The sequence below is a fragment of the Eublepharis macularius genome, chromosome 5, assembly GCF_028583425.1.
Source record: "Eublepharis macularius isolate TG4126 chromosome 5, MPM_Emac_v1.0, whole genome shotgun sequence".
In the NCBI taxonomy this organism is placed as follows: Eukaryota; Metazoa; Chordata; class Lepidosauria; order Squamata; family Eublepharidae; genus Eublepharis; species Eublepharis macularius.
Genome location: NC_072794.1, coordinates 24,308,277 through 24,326,439, shown reverse-complemented (window position 1 = coordinate 24,326,439; position 18,163 = coordinate 24,308,277). Strand labels below are relative to the sequence as shown.

Here is an 18,163-nt window from a genome sequence, read left to right as displayed (position 1 = left end):
GAAAGACACACCAGTTTGGAAACAGAAAGATTACAATTAGAAAGAGAGAGACTTAAGAATGGGGACAAAAAGGAGGGAAACTCAGAACCCAGAGCTGATTTACCTCGAGTTACCCCAAAAGATTTTATGGTGTGTGTGTCAGGAGAAGATCCACAAATATTCCTGTCCACTTTTGAAAGATCTGCTCAGAACTGGGAAATACCAGAGACACAATATATGAAGTATTTACCCTGCTTAATGAGAGGGGAATTGGCTGAGATCTACAACACATTTCCCTCAGATAAACCTGTTGTTTATGCTGAATACAAAGAGGCAGTATATGACAGATTTAGGCTAGGTGCTGATTACTTCAGAAAGAAATTTAGAAGCCTAGTGCCTCAGAAAGAGAAGTCATTTAAGTCTTTTAGTGCCAAACTGACAAATTATTTTGATAAATGGATTTCATTTGCCAAAGCTAACTCTAAAGAAGGAATAAGGGATCTAATGATTTTGGATCAGTTTTTATTTCAACTTCCTTCAGAGATCAGACTTCTAGTTAAAGATAAACTTCCAGAGAATGTCAACCAAGCATCAGAGTGGGCAGATAGATTAACACTTAATAGAGGAGGATGGGATTGCCGTGAAAAGAAAGACTATTCTTATAAACCAGAGTTTAAATCAAGTAAAGGACAAGAGGAAGAAAGGAAAGGAACATATGAGAGAGCTGAGATTATAAAAAGTCAGGGTAAAAATATAGAAAGAAACCAAGATGGATACTGGAATGATAAGACGGCTCTCCCAGACGCGGCTTAACGCCGCTCAGAATGGGAGCTGTCCCTTTGCAGCCCCGCCCGGTGAGGGAGACAGGCTCCCTTCCCGGGCATCCAGGGCTTTGCGGGGGGGGCGGAGCCAGGAGCCGTTTATCGGCGGCTCCGCTTTCCCCAGCTTCAGACTCTTCGATCCATACCCGAGGGTAAGGATCCTGTGCCGCAACAGGGCACTGCGTGGCCCTGGGGCCCCTGGGGGCAAGGAGCTGCTTCTGGTGTCTCTGCCCCTTCTGTGATGAGTGCTTACCCCTCACAGGGCTGGCATGCTGCTGGCCCATCGGTGTGGCCAACCTATGCGGGCCGTGCCCTTCACCGGCAACAGGCTTCAGTCCTGCCTTATCCGGCCAGTGCAGCCGGTTGGGAGGGACATCCCCCACCAACTTCTACGGCTGGATGGCCTCATGATTATGTCCATCCGACAGGTTTAACCCCTTATGCAGCTCAAGGATATGGCATGGTCCCTTACAGGGCATTGCCTCCAGGGGATACGGCCTGGCCGCCAGGAGATCATCTGACGCAGGCCACTAGGGAGAAGATCATAAGGGGCGAGTATGTGGACATCTTTACCCTTCTCTTCAGGGATCTGGAGAAGAAGGACAAGGACGATCTTGAGGACAGGGACAAGGAAAAGATCCGCCAGCGGTGGATTGACAGGACCTGGGCTCATTGGTTGCCCGGGTTCCTGGTTTATGCCGGGGTTTTTGCCAGGGCACGGCCACATAGGGCCCTCCCCCTATTTCAGCACATGAATATAATTTATAGGGGGTACACGGATTTTGAGGGGGGGGCTTGGCTTCGCTACGAAGAAGAATTCCGCATGCGTGCGGCTTTGACCCTGAGCTTGCCCTGGGATCAAATACTGGTCCAGCTCTGGGTCCAGATTATGGCCCCCTCTAAGTCCACCACTGGAGATAGGATCGACAGTGGGCATATGATTATTAAACCCGCTCAGGGCTCAGGTTCCCGCGCCCTCGTGGGGCAGCAGGTTCAATCACGGCTGCTCTGCTGGGACTTTACGTCCAAGGGGGTGTACCAGAGAAGGGCGTGCAAATTCAGGCACGAGTGCCCTAACTGTGCGGGACCTCATGCACATTCCGCCTGTCCAAGGGGACGCCAGGGAGGACAAGGTGGAAGACGTTTTGGGGGCGGTGGGGGCCAGCAAGGACCTGGAAAAGGGGCCCAGTCCAGTAAGGCTGAGGGTCCTTGAACGGCTGCTTCAATCATACCCAAGGCGCGTGGACGCTGAGTATTTACGTTTAGGTTTTGAGTTCGGTTTTAGGATCCCTTTCCAGGGTCCCAGGACACCCTTCATGGCAGCCAACCTTAGGTCAGTGGCTGGCATGGAAGATGTGGTCCACCATAAGATTTTAAAGGAGTGTGCTGAGGGCAGAGTTTTAGGCCCCTTTGATGCCCGTCCGTGAGGGTCCCTCCTTTGGGGGTGGTGCCAAAGAAGGCCCTGGGAGAGTTCTGCCTTATTCACCACCTGTCTTTCCCCAAAGGGGGATCAGTGAATGATGGCATCCCTGATTAACTCTGCACGGTGCACTACACTTCCTTTGACCAAGCGGTCAAGGTTGTGCGCCGGTGTGGGGTGGGAGCTGAATTGGCAAAGTACGATATCAAGTCCGCCTTTCGCCTGCTCCCTGTTCACCCAGATGACTTTGATCTTTTGGGTTTTGCATTTGAGGGCAAGTTTTATATGGACAGGGCCCTGCCTATGGGGTGTTCCATATCTTGCTCCGCTTTTGAGCGCTTCAGTTCCTTTCTGGAATGGGAGTTGCGTCGCCGCTGTGCTTGCCCAGACACCGTTCATTATTTAGATGACTTTATGATGTCTGGGCCTGCTGGCACGGGGCAGTGTGCCAGGCTACTGGCAGGGTTCATGGAGCTCGCTGAGGAACTAGGGGTTCCCTTGGCTCATGAGAAGACGGAGGGACCAGCTGTTGTCCTGACGTTTTTAGGCATTGAACTGGACACGGTTCAACAGACCTTGAGGTTGCCATTGGAGAAAGTGGTAGACCTGAGAGACAGGTTGGAGGATTGCTTGAGTAGAGACAAGGTATCTCTCCTTGAGTTACAGCAATTAGTTGGCCATTTAAACTTTGCCTGTAAGGCCGTGGCGCCTGGGAGGGCTTTCCTCAGGCGGCTGTGCGATGCTATGGGGAAATTGCGGTTGCCCCATCATCGCTTGTGAATTAACAAAGGGATGCGGGAGGATTTGTTGGTGTGGAAGGAATTCCTTGCCACCTTTAACGGGGTGACCTTTTGGAGGGAGGATCTGCGGTTAGAAGCTGAACTCCAGGTCACCTCTGATGCCTCCGGGTCCACAGGCTTCGGAGTCTTTTTCAGGGGGCATTGGTGTGCTGACCAATGGCCCACAGATTGGGTAGCCCAGGGATTGTCCAAAGACCTTACGTTTTTGGAGTTCTTTCCCTTGTTAGTGTCCGTGTGGCTTTGGGGATCGCAATTGGCGAACCAAGCTGTCCACTTTTGGTGCGACAACTTGGCTGTAGTGCATGTGGTCAACACCATGGTATCTAGATCCCCCAGGGTGATGAGGCTCGTGAGGGCCTTTACATTGAAATGTTTGCAGATGAACATTTTGTTTAGGGCCAGATATGTTCCAGGTGTTAACAACGGTGTGGCAGACACTTTGTCTCGCCAACAGATGGAACGATTCTGGCAGCTTGCCCCTTGGGCCGACAGGCAACCAGCGAGGATGCCCCAGGAGCTATGGGAGCTTGGACGGCGGAAGTAAATAGAGCGATCCAGCTGTCCATTGCCCCCAGTACACGCCGGGCCTACGACCGTGCGGTAGGACAGCTTTACCAGTTCAGGGTGTCGGCGGGGCTTCAGCAGTCGTGGCCCATCCCGCCTGAGCACTTGATGCACTTTTGTGTAGTGCAGCGGGGGCGGGGCCTTGCAGTGAAGTCCATCAGAGGTCAGCTGGCCGCTTTAGCCTTTGCCAGCAAAGCACGTGGCTTACCTGAATTCACGAGTGTTTTCAGGATTCGAAAGATGCTGGAGGGCTGGGCCAGGGAAATAAAAATGCCGAGTGACCCAAGGCAGCCCATTTCCCCATCAGTGCTGAGGGGGCTAGTGACCGCGTGGGCGGAAGTGTGCTCGTCCGTGTTTGAATGGAAGCTTTTCCACGCTGCTGCCTTTGTTGGGGCCAAGGTCTCCATTGGGATCAGAAGGTCCAAGACAGACCAGCGGCAGCGGGGGAGCACCCTGATCTTGGGCCCCTGCTCTGAGCAGGAGCTGTGCCTGGTTAAGGCCCTCAGGGAATATGTCACGCTTTGTGGGGATGCCCAAGGGGTCTTATTCCGCCACGAAGATCAGGCCCCACTGACTAAATATCAGTTTTGGGCAGTGACAGAGAGAGCACTTAAGAAAATTGGCTTGTCGGGGGTCAAATTCGGAACCCACTCCTTCTGGATTGGTGCAGCCTCCACAGCAGCTGCTATGGGATACTCTCAGCAGGCGATTCAGAGAGTGGGCAGGTGGCGGTCAAGGGCGTTTCTGTCCTATGTCCGGCCCCTGCATCAGTTCTAAATGGCCAACTACTTGTTCTTTCCTCAGGTGCCGTGTCGGGCCAAGAGAGGAAGAGAATCCTGATTTGTGGCCACAGCATGGTGTTCTGGGCGGCCAATCAAGCCAAGAGAACAGTTTGGATCCCAGCTGGGCCTGAGCGCTGTGGCCACGGTGGATTGGCAGGGAAGGCGTGGTCTCAGATGGCCCGGCCTGCTGCCTCTCCTGTTTAGGGGACGGAAAGGTTATTCCCCACATATTGTGGTCATTCACCTGGGTGGTAATGACCTTGGGCTGGTACAGGGCAAGGCCCTGTCGATGCAGGTAGCTGAGGACCTTGAATACATAAGAAGCCGATGGCCGGGTGTGCTTACAGTATGGTCAGAGATGCTACAACGACGGGTTTGGCGGGAGGCCTTTGACACCAGGGCGATAGAGAGGGCCCGACGTAAGGCTAACCACACCATTAAGAGGTCTTTGGGGCAAGGCTTGGGTATTTATTTGCCACACCCCAAGATTAGGGCCGAGTTTGCCCACCTCTACAGAGGCGACGGTGTCCACCTGGCACCTGAGGGCAATGATATATTTCTAGATGACCTGCGGCAAGGGCTTCGGGTGGCTCTAGGCCACCTGTGGGGCGCGAGGGTCTAAGCAGAGGCTTGACCCTTGCGGTGGCCGGACATTTTGGGAATAGGGTGCGGGCCGGTGAGCCCCTGTGGCATTTCCCCATGCGTGGGGTGCAGGGTCTGCCAGGACAGCGGGATGCTTTTGACAGCTTCTGCTATGGAGGGCAGGCGCCTGAGGGGATCCCCAGGAGCAAGGCCTAACCTCATGTTTGACGGCTGGGGCGTAAAGGGTGCTTGAGGGGGTATCCAAGGCCTGGCTGCCGGGTTCCAGCCATTCATGAGATGGCCTATACCCGGGGCATTGGGGCTCGCCCAGACAGGCAAGGCAGTGGTCAGTGGTATGACCCCAGGGCTTGACCTGTACCACTTAGTTAGCTCTTGCCGTGTTTTATTTTTATGGTCAATTTAATAAATGGCCCTTTAATCCAAGCCTGTGTCTGTCTCTTTCTTCCGGCTGGGGCTGCAAAAGATGTTTTGTATGTGGCCTGAAAGGGCATTTAGCTTACAAATGTCTAAAGAACCAACCCAAGCAAACAACGCTTGAGCAAGTAAGGAGGGTCACTAGAACTGACTTAGATGATCAGAGTGATAGAAACTCCCAAAGCTCAGTAAGAACACTGCCTTACCCATAAACACTGAAGAAACAGTCTACTTGTGTGGGGTAAAGACAGATAAGGTTGCTCAGGATACTGAACTGGGAGCGGTGGTACAAATAAATGGGAGAGATACTTTAGCCATTCTAGACACAGGAGCCTCAGTAACACTGGTCAGGGAGGATTTTGTTGATAAGAAAAACCTGATTCCAGATAAGCAAATATCCTTGCAAGGTGTGTGGGGAAATTCTAAAAGAGTGCCGCTAGCCCAGCTAAAAATTAACTGGAGAAGAAAAGAAGAATATTTTCCTGTAGCAGTTATTAAAGAACAGAAAATACCAGTAGTATTGGGAAGAGATGTAATGGGAGCAAAGGCAAGAATTCAAATATGCACTGACTCCAATGATTTGCTACAAGTTGAAGCCAGGGGAGCAGAAGACAAGCCCCTAGGTATCTTAGCAACAGACACAATTGATACATTGCAGGAGAGAAAAAGAGAGAGACAAACTCCTGTTAGTAGTACTGCTGAAATGTCCCAAGAAAAAGCAGGAGGCATAAATAAAAACTCTGAGGAGTTTAAAAAAGAAATTACGAAGGATCCTGTGTTATAGGACATAAGAGAGGAGGCCAGGCAGAATAAGATGAATGCAGAAACAAACATTTTTGCATGTATCTGTAAATGCTGGATGAAATAAGTGAAGAGTGGGGGTGAAGGAGATGGATGAGTGAGTTATATGATTGGTTGATGACTGAGAGTGTGGGCAAAGTGAATACAGTTTGAGACTGACAGGCAAGAGAGAAAGGTTTTGGGGAGTGAGAAGAAAGTGGGAAAATGAGTTGTTTCAGAAAAGGGTTACTACCTAAAGTTAATTTGTGAAAAAATAGATACGTCACCTTCAGGAATTACTCTCAGAAGAACACCACCCATCTACCTCCCATTTGGCAAATGGCTGTGCCGCTGTCTCCTTTGATGAAAGCCCCCAAGATTTGCCCCCAAACAATGATCCACCCAAAGTTTACTTAGAAAGGGTGTGGCAGTGGGAATGGCAATTGCGGCGCTTGCCAATGGATCAATATGTAGAACTTTTCAGATTTGTAAACTTGGAACAGTTAAATCACCCAGTACTAGTGCAGGAGGCTATTTGTCAATCCATTCAGGGGCTTCTTGATGAAATGAGAGCTTGAGTCCAGGAGGGAGATTTAGTTCAGCTCCATCTTGAGGGAGGGGGTGTTAAGTAATCCTCTTCACTCAGTGAGAAAGCCGGTGGGAGACTTCCCTGCCAAGGAATTCATAAATCAGATGACCAGTCTTATGCAAAGTAATGCTGAAATCCACCTTCATGGAAACCTACAGCTAGTCATGACAGTAATTAGAAACAGGGGCGGGAGGGGAAGGCGGGTGTTATGATCTTTACTTTATGGGGGGTAGATTTTTCTTTTAATCTTCCCCTTAACACCCTTTGGGTAGTTAGCTGCCACCAGGAATATTGTATTCCAATATTTTTTATTTAAGTTTTCCCTTTTGTAACGCTCCTAAGCGTCAGGCTCCTTCGTGGTTCTATGTGGCCCTGAGAATAGGAATGGGATATAACAATGACAGCTACTCTGGGACATAACAAAACAAAAGAAACGTTTATTTTTCAAGAAGCGTATTGGTTTCATAAAAGTAGTTCTTAAAGTTACTTCATTTAAACTCATTCACACAGATCTCTTGTAAGGCTTCACACACGTTTCGCCTCTTTCTCTAGGCTCTATATTTCTCTCACAGAAAACTCCTCAGGCAGCACACAGCTAGCCTCTCTTTCCCTGACTGAGTGTCCTGTCACAAACATGCTCAGATGAGGTTCCACACGGGTTACATTTCTCTTATAAAACACTTCAACATATTCAGGCAGCACACAGCTAGCCTGCTTTCTTCTCACTCCCCAAAACCTTTCTCTCTTGCCTGTCAGTCTCAAACTGTATTCACTTTGCCCACACTCTCAGTCATCAACCAATCATATAACTCACTCATCCATCTCCTTCACCCCCACTCTTCACTTATTTCATCCAGCATTTACAGATACATGCAAAAATGTTTGTTTCTGCATTCATCTTATTCTGCCTGGCCTCCTCTCTTATGTCCTATAACACAGGATCCTTCGTAATTTCTTTTTTAAACTCCTCAGAGTTTTTATTTATGCCTCCTGCTTTTTCTTGGGACATTTCAGCAGTACTACTAACAGGAGTTTGTCTCTCTCTTTTTCTCTCCTGCAATGTATCAATTGTGTCTGTTGCTAAGATACCTAGGGGCTTGTCTTCTGCTCCCCTGGCTTCAACTTGTAGCAAATCATTGGAGTCAGTGCATATTTGAATTCTTGCCTTTGCTCCCATTACATCTCTTCCCAATACTACTGGTATTTTCTGTTCTTTAATAACTGCTACAGGAAAATATTCTTCTTTTCTTCTCCAGTTAATTTTTAGCTGGGCTAGCGGCACTCTTTTAGAATTTCCCCACACACCTTGCAAGGATATTTGCTTATCTGGAATCAGGTTTTTCTTACCAACAAAATCCTCCCTGACCAGTGTTACTGAGGCTCCTGTGTCTAGAATGGCTAAAGTATCTCTCCCATTTATTTGTACCACCGCTCCCAGTTCAGTATCCTGAGCAACCTTATCTGTCTTTACCCCACACAAGTAGACTGTTTCTTCAGTGTTTATGGGTAAGGCAGTGTTCTTACTGAGCTTTGGGAGTTTCTATCACTCTGATCATCTAAGTCAGTTCTAGTGACCCTCCTTACTTGCTCAAGCGTTGTTTGCTTGGGTTGGTTCTTTAGACATTTGTAAGCTAAATGCCCTTTCAGGCCACATACAAAACATCTTTTGCAGCCCCAGCCGGAAGAAAGAGACAGACACAGGCTTGGATTAAAGGGCCATTTATTAAATTGACCATAAAAATAAAACACGGCAAGAGCTAACTAAGTGGTACAGGTCAAGCCCTGGGGTCATACCACTGACCACTGCCTTGCCTGTCTGGGCGAGCCCCAATGCCCCGGGTATAGGCCATCTCATGAATGGCTGGAACCCGGCAGCCAGGCCTTGGATACCCCCTCAAGCACCCTTTACGCCCCAGCCGTCAAACATGAGGTTAGGCCTTGCTCCTGGGGATCCCCTCAGGCGCCTGCCCTCCATAGCAGAAGCTGTCAAAAGCATCCCGCTGTCCTGGCAGACCCTGCACCCCACGCATGGGGAAATGCCACAGGGGCTCACCGGCCTGCACCCTATTCCCAAAATGTCCGGCCACCGCAAGGGTCAAGCCTCTGCTTAGACCCTCGCGCCCCACAGGTGGCCTAGAGCCACCCGAAGCCCTTGCCGCAGGTCATCTAGAAATATATCATTGCCCTCAGGTGCCAGGTGGACACCGTCGCCTCTGTAGAGGTGGGCAAACTCGGCCCTAATCTTGGGGTGTGGCAAATAAATACCCAAGCCTTGCCCCAAAGACCTCTTAATGGTGTGGTTAGCCTTACGTCGGGCCCTCTCTATCGCCCTGGTGTCAAAGGCCTCCCGCCAAACCCGTCGTTGTAGCATCTCTGACCATACTGTAAGCACACCCGGCCATCGGCTTCTTATGTATTCAAGGTCCTCAGCTACCTGCATCGACAGGGCCTTGCCCTGTACCAGCCCAAGGTCATTACCACCCAGGTGAATGACCACAATATGTGGGGAATAACCTTTCCGTCCCCTAAACAGGAGAGGCAGCAGGCCGGGCCATCTGAGACCACGCCTTCCCTGCCAATCCACCGTGGCCACAGCGCTCAGGCCCAGCTGGGATCCAAACTGTTCTCTTGGCTTGATTGGCCGCCCAGAACACCATGCTGTGGCCACAAATCAGGATTCTCTTCCTCTCTTGGCCCGACACGGCACCTGAGGAAAGAACAAGTAGTTGGCCATTTAGAACTGATGCAGGGGCCGGACATAGGACAGAAACGCCCTTGACCGCCACCTGCCCACTCTCTGAATCGCCTGCTGAGAGTATCCCATAGCAGCTGCTGTGGAGGCTGCACCAATCCAGAAGGAGTGGGTTCCGAATTTGACCCCCGACAAGCCAATTTTCTTAAGTGCTCTCTCTGTCACTGCCCAAAACTGATATTTAGTCAGTGGGGCCTGATCTTCGTGGCGGAATAAGACCCCTTGGGCATCCCCACAAAGCGTGACATATTCCCTGAGGGCCTTAACCAGGCACAGCTCCTGCTCAGAGCAGGGGCCCAAGATCAGGGTGCTCCCCCGCTGCCGCTGGTCTGTCTTGGACCTTCTGATCCCAATGGAGACCTTGGCCCCAACAAAGGCAGCAGCGTGGAAAAGCTTCCATTCAAACACGGACGAGCACACTTCCGCCCACGCGGTCACTAGCCCCCTCAGCACTGATGGGGAAATGGGCTGCCTTGGGTCACTCGGCATTTTTATTTCCCTGGCCCAGCCCTCCAGCATCTTTCGAATCCTGAAAACACTCGTGAATTCAGGTAAGCCACGTGCTTTGCTGGCAAAGGCTAAAGCGGCCAGCTGACCTCTGATGGACTTCACTGCAAGGCCCCGCCCCCGCTGCACTACACAAAAGTGCATCAAGTGCTCAGGCGGGATGGGCCACGACTGCTGAAGCCCCGCCGACACCCTGAACTGGTAAAGCTGTCCTACCGCACGGTCGTAGGCCCGGCGTGTACTGGGGGCAATGGACAGCTGGATCGCTCTATTTACTTCCGCCGTCCAAGCTCCCATAGCTCCTGGGGCATCCTCGCTGGTTGCCTGTCGGCCCAAGGGGCAAGCTGCCAGAATCGTTCCATCTGTTGGCGAGACAAAGTGTCTGCCACACCGTTGTTAACACCTGGAACATATCTGGCCCTAAACAAAATGTTCATCTGCAAACATTTCAATGTAAAGGCCCTCACGAGCCTCATCACCCTGGGGGATCTAGATACCATGGTGTTGACCACATGCACTACAGCCAAGTTGTCGCACCAAAAGTGGACAGCTTGGTTCGCCAATTGCGATCCCCAAAGCCACACGGACACTAACAAGGGAAAGAACTCCAAAAACGTAAGGTCTTTGGACAATCCCTGGGCTACCCAATCTGTGGGCCATTGGTCAGCACACCAATGCCCCCTGAAAAAGACTCCGAAGCCTGTGGACCCGGAGGCATCAGAGGTGACCTGGAGTTCAGCTTCTAACCGCAGATCCTCCCTCCAAAAGGTCACCCCGTTAAAGGTGGCAAGGAATTCCTTCCACACCAACAAATCCTCCCGCATCCCTTTGTTAATTCACAAGCGATGATGGGGCAACCGCAATTTCCCCATAGCATCGCACAGCCGCCTGAGGAAAGCCCTCCCAGGCGCCACGGCCTTACAGGCAAAGTTTAAATGGCCAACTAATTGCTGTAACTCAAGGAGAGATACCTTGTCTCTACTCAAGCAATCCTCCAACCTGTCTCTCAGGTCTACCACTTTCTCCAATGGCAACCTCAAGGTCTGTTGAACCGTGTCCAGTTCAATGCCTAAAAACGTCAGGACAACAGCTGGTCCCTCCGTCTTCTCATGAGCCAAGGGAACCCCTAGTTCCTCAGCGAGCTCCATGAACCCTGCCAGTAGCCTGGCACACTGCCCCGTGCCAGCAGGCCCAGACATCATAAAGTCATCTAAATAATGAACGGTGTCTGGGCAAGCACAGCGGCGACGCAACTCCCATTCCAGAAAGGAACTGAAGCGCTCAAAAGCGGAGCAAGATATGGAACACCCCATAGGCAGGGCCCTGTCCATATAAAACTTGCCCTCAAATGCAAAACCCAAAAGATCAAAGTCATCTGGGTGAACAGGGAGCAGGCGAAAGGCGGACTTGATATCGTACTTTGCCAATTCAGCTCCCACCCCACACCGGCGCACAACCTTGACCGCTTGGTCAAAGGAAGTGTAGTGCACCATGCAGAGTTAATCAGGGATGCCATCATTCACTGATCCCCCTTTGGGGAAAGACAGGTGGTGAATAAGGCAGAACTCTCCCAGGGCCTTCTTTGGCACCACCCCCAAAGGAGGGACCCTCACGGACGGGCATCAAAGGGGCCTAAAACTCTGCCCTCAGCACACTCCTTTAAAATCTTATGGTGGACCACATCTTCCATGCCAGCCACTGACCTAAGGTTGGCTGCCATGAAGGGTGTCCTGGGACCCTGGAAAGGGATCCTAAAACCGAACTCAAAACCTAAACGTAAATACTCAGCGTCCACGCGCCTTGGGTATGATTGAAGCAGCCGTTCAAGGACCCTCAGCCTTACTGGACTGGGCCCCTTTTCCAGGTCCTTGCTGGCCCCCACCGCCCCCAAAACGTCTTCCACCTTGTCCTCCCTGGCGTCCCCTTGGACAGGCGGAATGTGCATGAGGTCCCGCACAGTTAGGGCACTCGTGCCTGAATTTGCACGCCCTTCTCTGGTACACCCCCTTGGACGTAAAGTCCCAGCAGAGCAGCCGTGATTGAACCTGCTGCCCCACGAGGGCGCGGGAACCTGAGCCCTGAGCGGGTTTAATAATCATATGCCCACTGTCGATCCTATCTCCAGTGGTGGACTTAGAGGGGGCCATAATCTGGACCCAGAGCTGGACCAGTATTTGATCCCAGGGCAAGCTCAGGGTCAAAGCCGCACGCATGCGGAATTCTTCTTCGTAGCGAAGCCAAGCCCCCCCCTCAAAATCCGTGTACCCCCTATAAATTATATTCATGTGCTGAAATAGGGGGAGGGCCCTATGTGGCCGTGCCCTGGCAAAAACCCCGGCATAAACCAGGAACCCGGGCAACCAATGAGCCCAGGTCCTGTCAATCCACCGCTGGCGGATCTTTTCCTTGTCCCTGTCCTCAAGATCGTCCTTGTCCTTCTTCTCCAGATCCCTGAAGAGAAGGGTAAAGATGTCCACATACTCGCCCCTTATGATCTTCTCCCTAGTGGCCTGCGTCAGATGATCTCCTGGCGGCCAGGCCGTATCCCCTGGAGGCAATGCCCTGTAAGGGACCATGCCATATCCTTGAGCTGCATAAGGGGTTAAACCTGTCGGATGGACATAATCATGAGGCCATCCAGCCGTAGAAGTTGGTGGGGGATGTCCCTCCCAACCGGCTGCACTGGCCGGATAAGGCAGGACTGAAGCCTGTTGCCGGTGAAGGGCACGGCCCGCATAGGTTGGCCACACCGATGGGCCAGCAGCATGCCAGCCCTGTGAGGGGTAAGCACTCATCACAGAAGGGGCAGAGACACCAGAAGCAGCTCCTTGCCCCCAGGGGCCCCAGGGCCACGCAGTGCCCTGTTGCGGCACAGGATCCTTACCCTCGGGTATGGATCGAAGAGTCTGAAGCTGGGGAAAGCGGAGCCGCCGATAAACGGCTCCTGGCTCCGCCCCCCCCGCAAAGCCCTGGATGCCCGGGAAGGGAGCCTGTCTCCCTCACCGGGCGGGGCTGCAAAGGGACAGCTCCCATTCTGAGCGGCGTTAAGCCGCGTCTGGGAGAGCCGTCTTATCATTCCAGTATCCATCTTGGTTTCTTTCTATATTTTTACCCTGACTTTTTATAATCTCAGCTCTCTCATATGTTCCTTTCCTTTCTTCCTCTTGTCCTTTACTTGATTTAAACTCTGGTTTATAAGAATAGTCTTTCTTTTCACGGCAATCCCATCCTCCTCTATTAAGTGTTAATCTATCTGCCCACTCTGATGCTTGGTTGACATTCTCTGGAAGTTTATCTTTAACTAGAAGTCTGATCTCTGAAGGAAGTTGAAATAAAAACTGATCCAAAATCATTAGATCCCTTATTCCTTCTTTAGAGTTAGCTTTGGCAAATGAAATCCATTTATCAAAATAATTTGTCAGTTTGGCACTAAAAGACTTAAATGACTTCTCTTTCTGAGGCACTAGGCTTCTAAATTTCTTTCTGAAGTAATCAGCACCTAGCCTAAATCTGTCATATACTGCCTCTTTGTATTCAGCATAAACAACAGGTTTATCTGAGGGAAATGTGTTGTAGATCTCAGCCAATTCCCCTCTCATTAAGCAGGGTAAATACTTCATATATTGTGTCTCTGGTATTTCCCAGTTCTGAGCAGATCTTTCAAAAGTGGACAGGAATATTTGTGGATCTTCTCCTGACACACACACCATAAAATCTTTTGGGGTAACTCGAGGTAAATCAGCTCTGGGTTCTGAGTTTCCCTCCTTTTTGTCCCCATTCTTAAGTCTCTCTCTTTCTAATTGTAATCTTTCTGTTTCCAAACTGGTGTGTCTTTCCATCTCTTGAACTCTAAGTTCCATTTCAGCTTTCCACTTTTCCCTCTCAAACTGTTTTTGTTCTATTTCAGCTTCCCTTTCCTTTGTCTTTGTTCTATTTCTCGAGTTCTAAGTTCTGCTTCAATTTTCAATTTTTTCCTCAGAAACTCTAAATATTCCGGAATAGGGTTGTAGATTCCCTCAGGGTTTCTCTCCTCTGCAGTTCTACTTGGCTCCACACTGCTTTGTATCAGTATAACTCTCAGTTCTTCTACACTTTCCCCCTCATGAGGTAAATTTAACTCTATGCACTTCTGAATGAGAGCCTCCTTTTTCATCCCCATAAACTCTGCCATTTTCTCTATTTTAATTGTATTTCCTTCTACAGTTTTACTAAACTTCACCAGATTATATTCTCTCACATAAATCCTATTAGTTTCTCTATGTCTCTTTCCTTTATAACAGTTCTGTATTTCTCAAAGAATTTAACCGAACACTCTTGTCTCTTTGGCTTTCTGTCCCTTCAGACTGCCTTTCTCTCAGAATGTTCCTTCCTCCCAGGCTATTATATCCCACTTAAAATATTTTCTTCTCCTCAGGATGTTTGAAATCCCACCGCTATGCCTCCACATGTTATGACATTTACTTTTTGGGGGGGTGGTAGATATTTCTTTTAATTTTTCCCCTCACACCCTCTGGGTACTTAGCTGCCACCAGGAATATTAAATTCCAACATATTTTATTTAAGTTTTCCCTTTAGTAATGTGTTCAAGCGTCAGGCTCCTTCGTGGTTCTCTGTGGCCCTGAGGATAGGAATGGGATATAACACTGACAACTACTCTGGGATATAACAAAACCAAATAAATGATTATTTTTCAAGAAGCGTATTGGTTTCATAAAAGTAGTTCTTAGTTCTTAAAGTTACTTCATTTAAACTCATTCACACAGATCTCTTGTACGGCTTCACACACAGTTCGCCTCTTTCTCTAGGCTCTATATTTCTCTCACAGAAAACTTGTCAGGCAGCACACAGCTGGCCTCTCTTTCTCTTATTCACAGATTATATTTCTCTCATAACCCCTTCAACATATTCAGGCAGCACACAGCTAGCCTGCTTTCTTCTCACTCCCAAAACCCTTTCTCCCCCTCTCTCAAAGCCAAACTACAAGTGACGTCTTACACAGGTTGGACACTAGTCGGCTTCCCTCAAGTTTTGATGGGAAATGTAGGCATCCTGGTCTTGCAGCTGTAATGGAGAGCCAAGCTGTAAAACCAGGGTGCCTACATTTCCCATCAAAACTTGAGGGAAGCTGACTAGTGTCCAACCTGTGTAAGACGTCACTTGTAGTTTGGCTCTCAGTCTCAAACTGCATTCACTCCGCCCACACTCTGTCATCAACAAATCATATCACTCACTCATCTCTCTCACCCCCACTCTTCATCTATGTCATCCAGCATTTAAAGATACATGCACCCATTTCTTGAAATCATTACACCTAACCTATCCAAAATACCAGGTAACAGTGCAATGCTATCACATATAGCTTTAACAACAGTAGTAGCATCAGAAACGTTGATTTTTGGTTTCTTGCAGGGTGGCATTGAAGACCCACCCTTTTGTGTCTGTTTAAAGTCAGGTTGGTGTGCATGTTTTCTTTTTGATTTACCGCGTGCTTCTGGCTTGGTTGGGTTTGCCGAACCTTTCTTACAGGTCTGTTGTATGGAGTGCGGGTTTGAAAGCCTGCCGGCAGATTTCTGTTGGTGGGTTCACATTGGCACGCTGCAACAGGGAGCTCTGGTTTGAGGGCCTTTTACGAGAGTCATGGTCTGTATGGAGAACAAAAGATAAGTTTAGTGAAGCTTGAGAATAGTATTTCAGAAGCCCCCTAGTTTGTCAAAAAGCCTCAAAATTGTGTTCATTGTAAATATATAAATATACCTGCTTGCGGTTGTTGTGCTTTATGACATTATAGAGAATCTGCAGTAGAGATGTAACTTAAAAGGTAAGCCCCCTGCCCAAGGCAAAAACCTCCCCATACCCAGCCATTGCTTTATGAAAGCACATGGCCTTCAGGCTTGATGTGATTACCTCCCATTCCACTACCCACCTCTCCCCCCCCCCTCCAAGACATGCCCAGACATGCCCCAGTAAGGAAAAAAGCACCATTTTATTTTGAACTATTCCCTCCTCCAAAATGTGCTATTATGTCATAATCACCACAAAACATAGTGTGCTGCAAATGGTTAAATATACCTGCTTGTGGTTTTTTATGTTTCATAGCACTCCAAAGAGTCAGCTGTGGAGATATATTTTTTTCTTTAGAATTGTTGCACATGCTTGGCTTTGATGGCCCCTCATCATCACTTCCACTTTCAGAATGGCTATGCTGAACTAAACAGGAGATAACATGCCATAGAAAAATTCTTTCTTGCTATATTATAATTTTTTTTAAAAAACAGTTTTTTAAAAGAGCATGCATCATTTGGATTGGCCATAGCTGGTCTCTTTTTCCAGTGAACTTATTAGTGAGGCTGCACAATTCAAGATGCAGAGAAGGCCTTCACTATCTATGGAGGGACAATTCATTTTAGAAATAAAAGCTTTCCTTGCCAGAAACCTTCAATCCCTACATCACAATCTAAAGAATTAACACCCAAAAGAAAAAATATAGAAATGTGGCTTTAATTTCTCCACTAACATTGCAATCTAAAGCTAAAAACCCCCGGGCACAGGTTTCAAAAGCCCAAACTTCCATGAAAACATGGTAAATCTCCTACTCAAATTGCAGCCTATAGAAACATTTAAGGTGGTTTTCTCCCACAAAATGGCAATTATTTTTTAAAAAGCCTCATCTGCCCCAATTTAAGTTACCAACTACCACCCAAAATGCAGCAAGTAATAGAGAAAACTAGTAGCCCTCCCCTCCATTTTTTTTTCACATTCTCCCAAAGAAAAAAGGTTGTATGGTATGGGGGTCAACTCACCTGGGCATGGTCAGGCTCTGTCTTGTAGACTGGCTTGAATTACCCGCCTCCTAGACAAGGTAATTAAGGACCAATGGATTTCAAAAATGGTTCAATAAGGCACCTCTGCGATTGGCTGTATCCATCAGGTGGTCCCGCAGTACAATGGGGAAACCATATGGCTGAAGGAAATTACCTCCCCCCCCCCCGCCCCATTCCAGCCATGCTTTTCTGAAAAGGATTCGAGGCTTGATTAAATTAGCTCCCCCACCCACAAGTTGAAGGAAAGAAAAGACTACTGAATTACAAAATCTTTTATTTTACATTTTATATTACACAGTTTAAAATTTACAGAAATGACTTGACTTCAATATCAGGTTGTGAATACAACAACAACAACGTTTATTAGCCAGAGGCCATCACATTCTCAATATCAATTAAAAATTACACGATTGCACATCAGCGAGACACAGACCATTTTAAAATAAATATTTAAAAGGTACATATTTCCACAAGTTACCACCTTTAAAAATTTACTTATAAAATTAATCAGCTCTAAAAGCATATTTGGCAACAGTATCTAAACTTAAAATATCCAGGCAATCATTAAAATTGTAGGTTACTAAAATTTACATAATATAAATACCTAAAATTCAAATTACTTTCTTTTATCAAATTATATAACAATACTTATCTAGGATTCTGCGCACTAAGCCAGGATTTCCTCCTATTAATGGCCATCCAGCCATATTTTGCAACTTGGAGTGTCATTTCTGTATTCCCGTCTGCTAACATGATTGTAATACAGTTTTTTCTCTCTTTCCCCGGAAGACCATCAATTATAGGTTTGATATATATTTCCCTAATATGATCATATATTTTACACTCAAAGAAGACATGTAATAGGGACTTGACACTCCCATCTCCTCATGGGCACAAACATTTTTCATAAGGTATCTTCTTATATTTGCCTTCCAGGACAGCAGAGGGTAAGACATCGTATCTTAATAGGGTAAAAGCTCTTCTATAATCAGGATTCTCCAGGCTATTTATATAGGGCATTGGTTCAACCCTATTCATAATACTTCTTTCCAGTAGATAGTTCTCAACTCTGATCAGGTCATGTTGTCTTTCCAAATCTAGGATTCTCTGTTTAATCAGGAGGACCCTAGCCTGTGCCACATTCATAGACAATAGATATTGTTGGGAGAAACCATAGTGACCTAATTTACTCCTCAGCAATCTCAACCAGGGAGGAACAAAATTATCCCTCAAAACTAAATGTGCCAGGCCATTTACGGTAGAAGCCAATTTTAGCCAGTATAATATAACTGCTATCCATAATCGAGCTTCCACCATTACCATGCCGACTT

At 48.2% G+C, this 18,163-nt stretch overlaps 1 protein-coding gene across 1 annotated transcript in view; it reads right to left on the bottom strand.

The window, feature by feature from the left end:
* Window positions 1-12,613: 12,613 nt before the first annotated feature.
* Window positions 12,614-18,163, bottom strand: part of LOC129330293 (ras GTPase-activating protein nGAP-like) — a 66,621-nt gene continuing 61,071 nt past the window's right edge. Inside the window, exons 17-18 of the mRNA XM_054980328.1 lie at window positions 15,536-15,653; window positions 12,614-12,785 (exon numbers count right to left, since the gene is read on the bottom strand). Of these exons, the coding sequence (XP_054836303.1) occupies window positions 12,614-12,785; window positions 15,536-15,653 (290 nt within the window). The remainder of the gene's footprint in view (window positions 12,786-15,535; window positions 15,654-18,163) is intronic.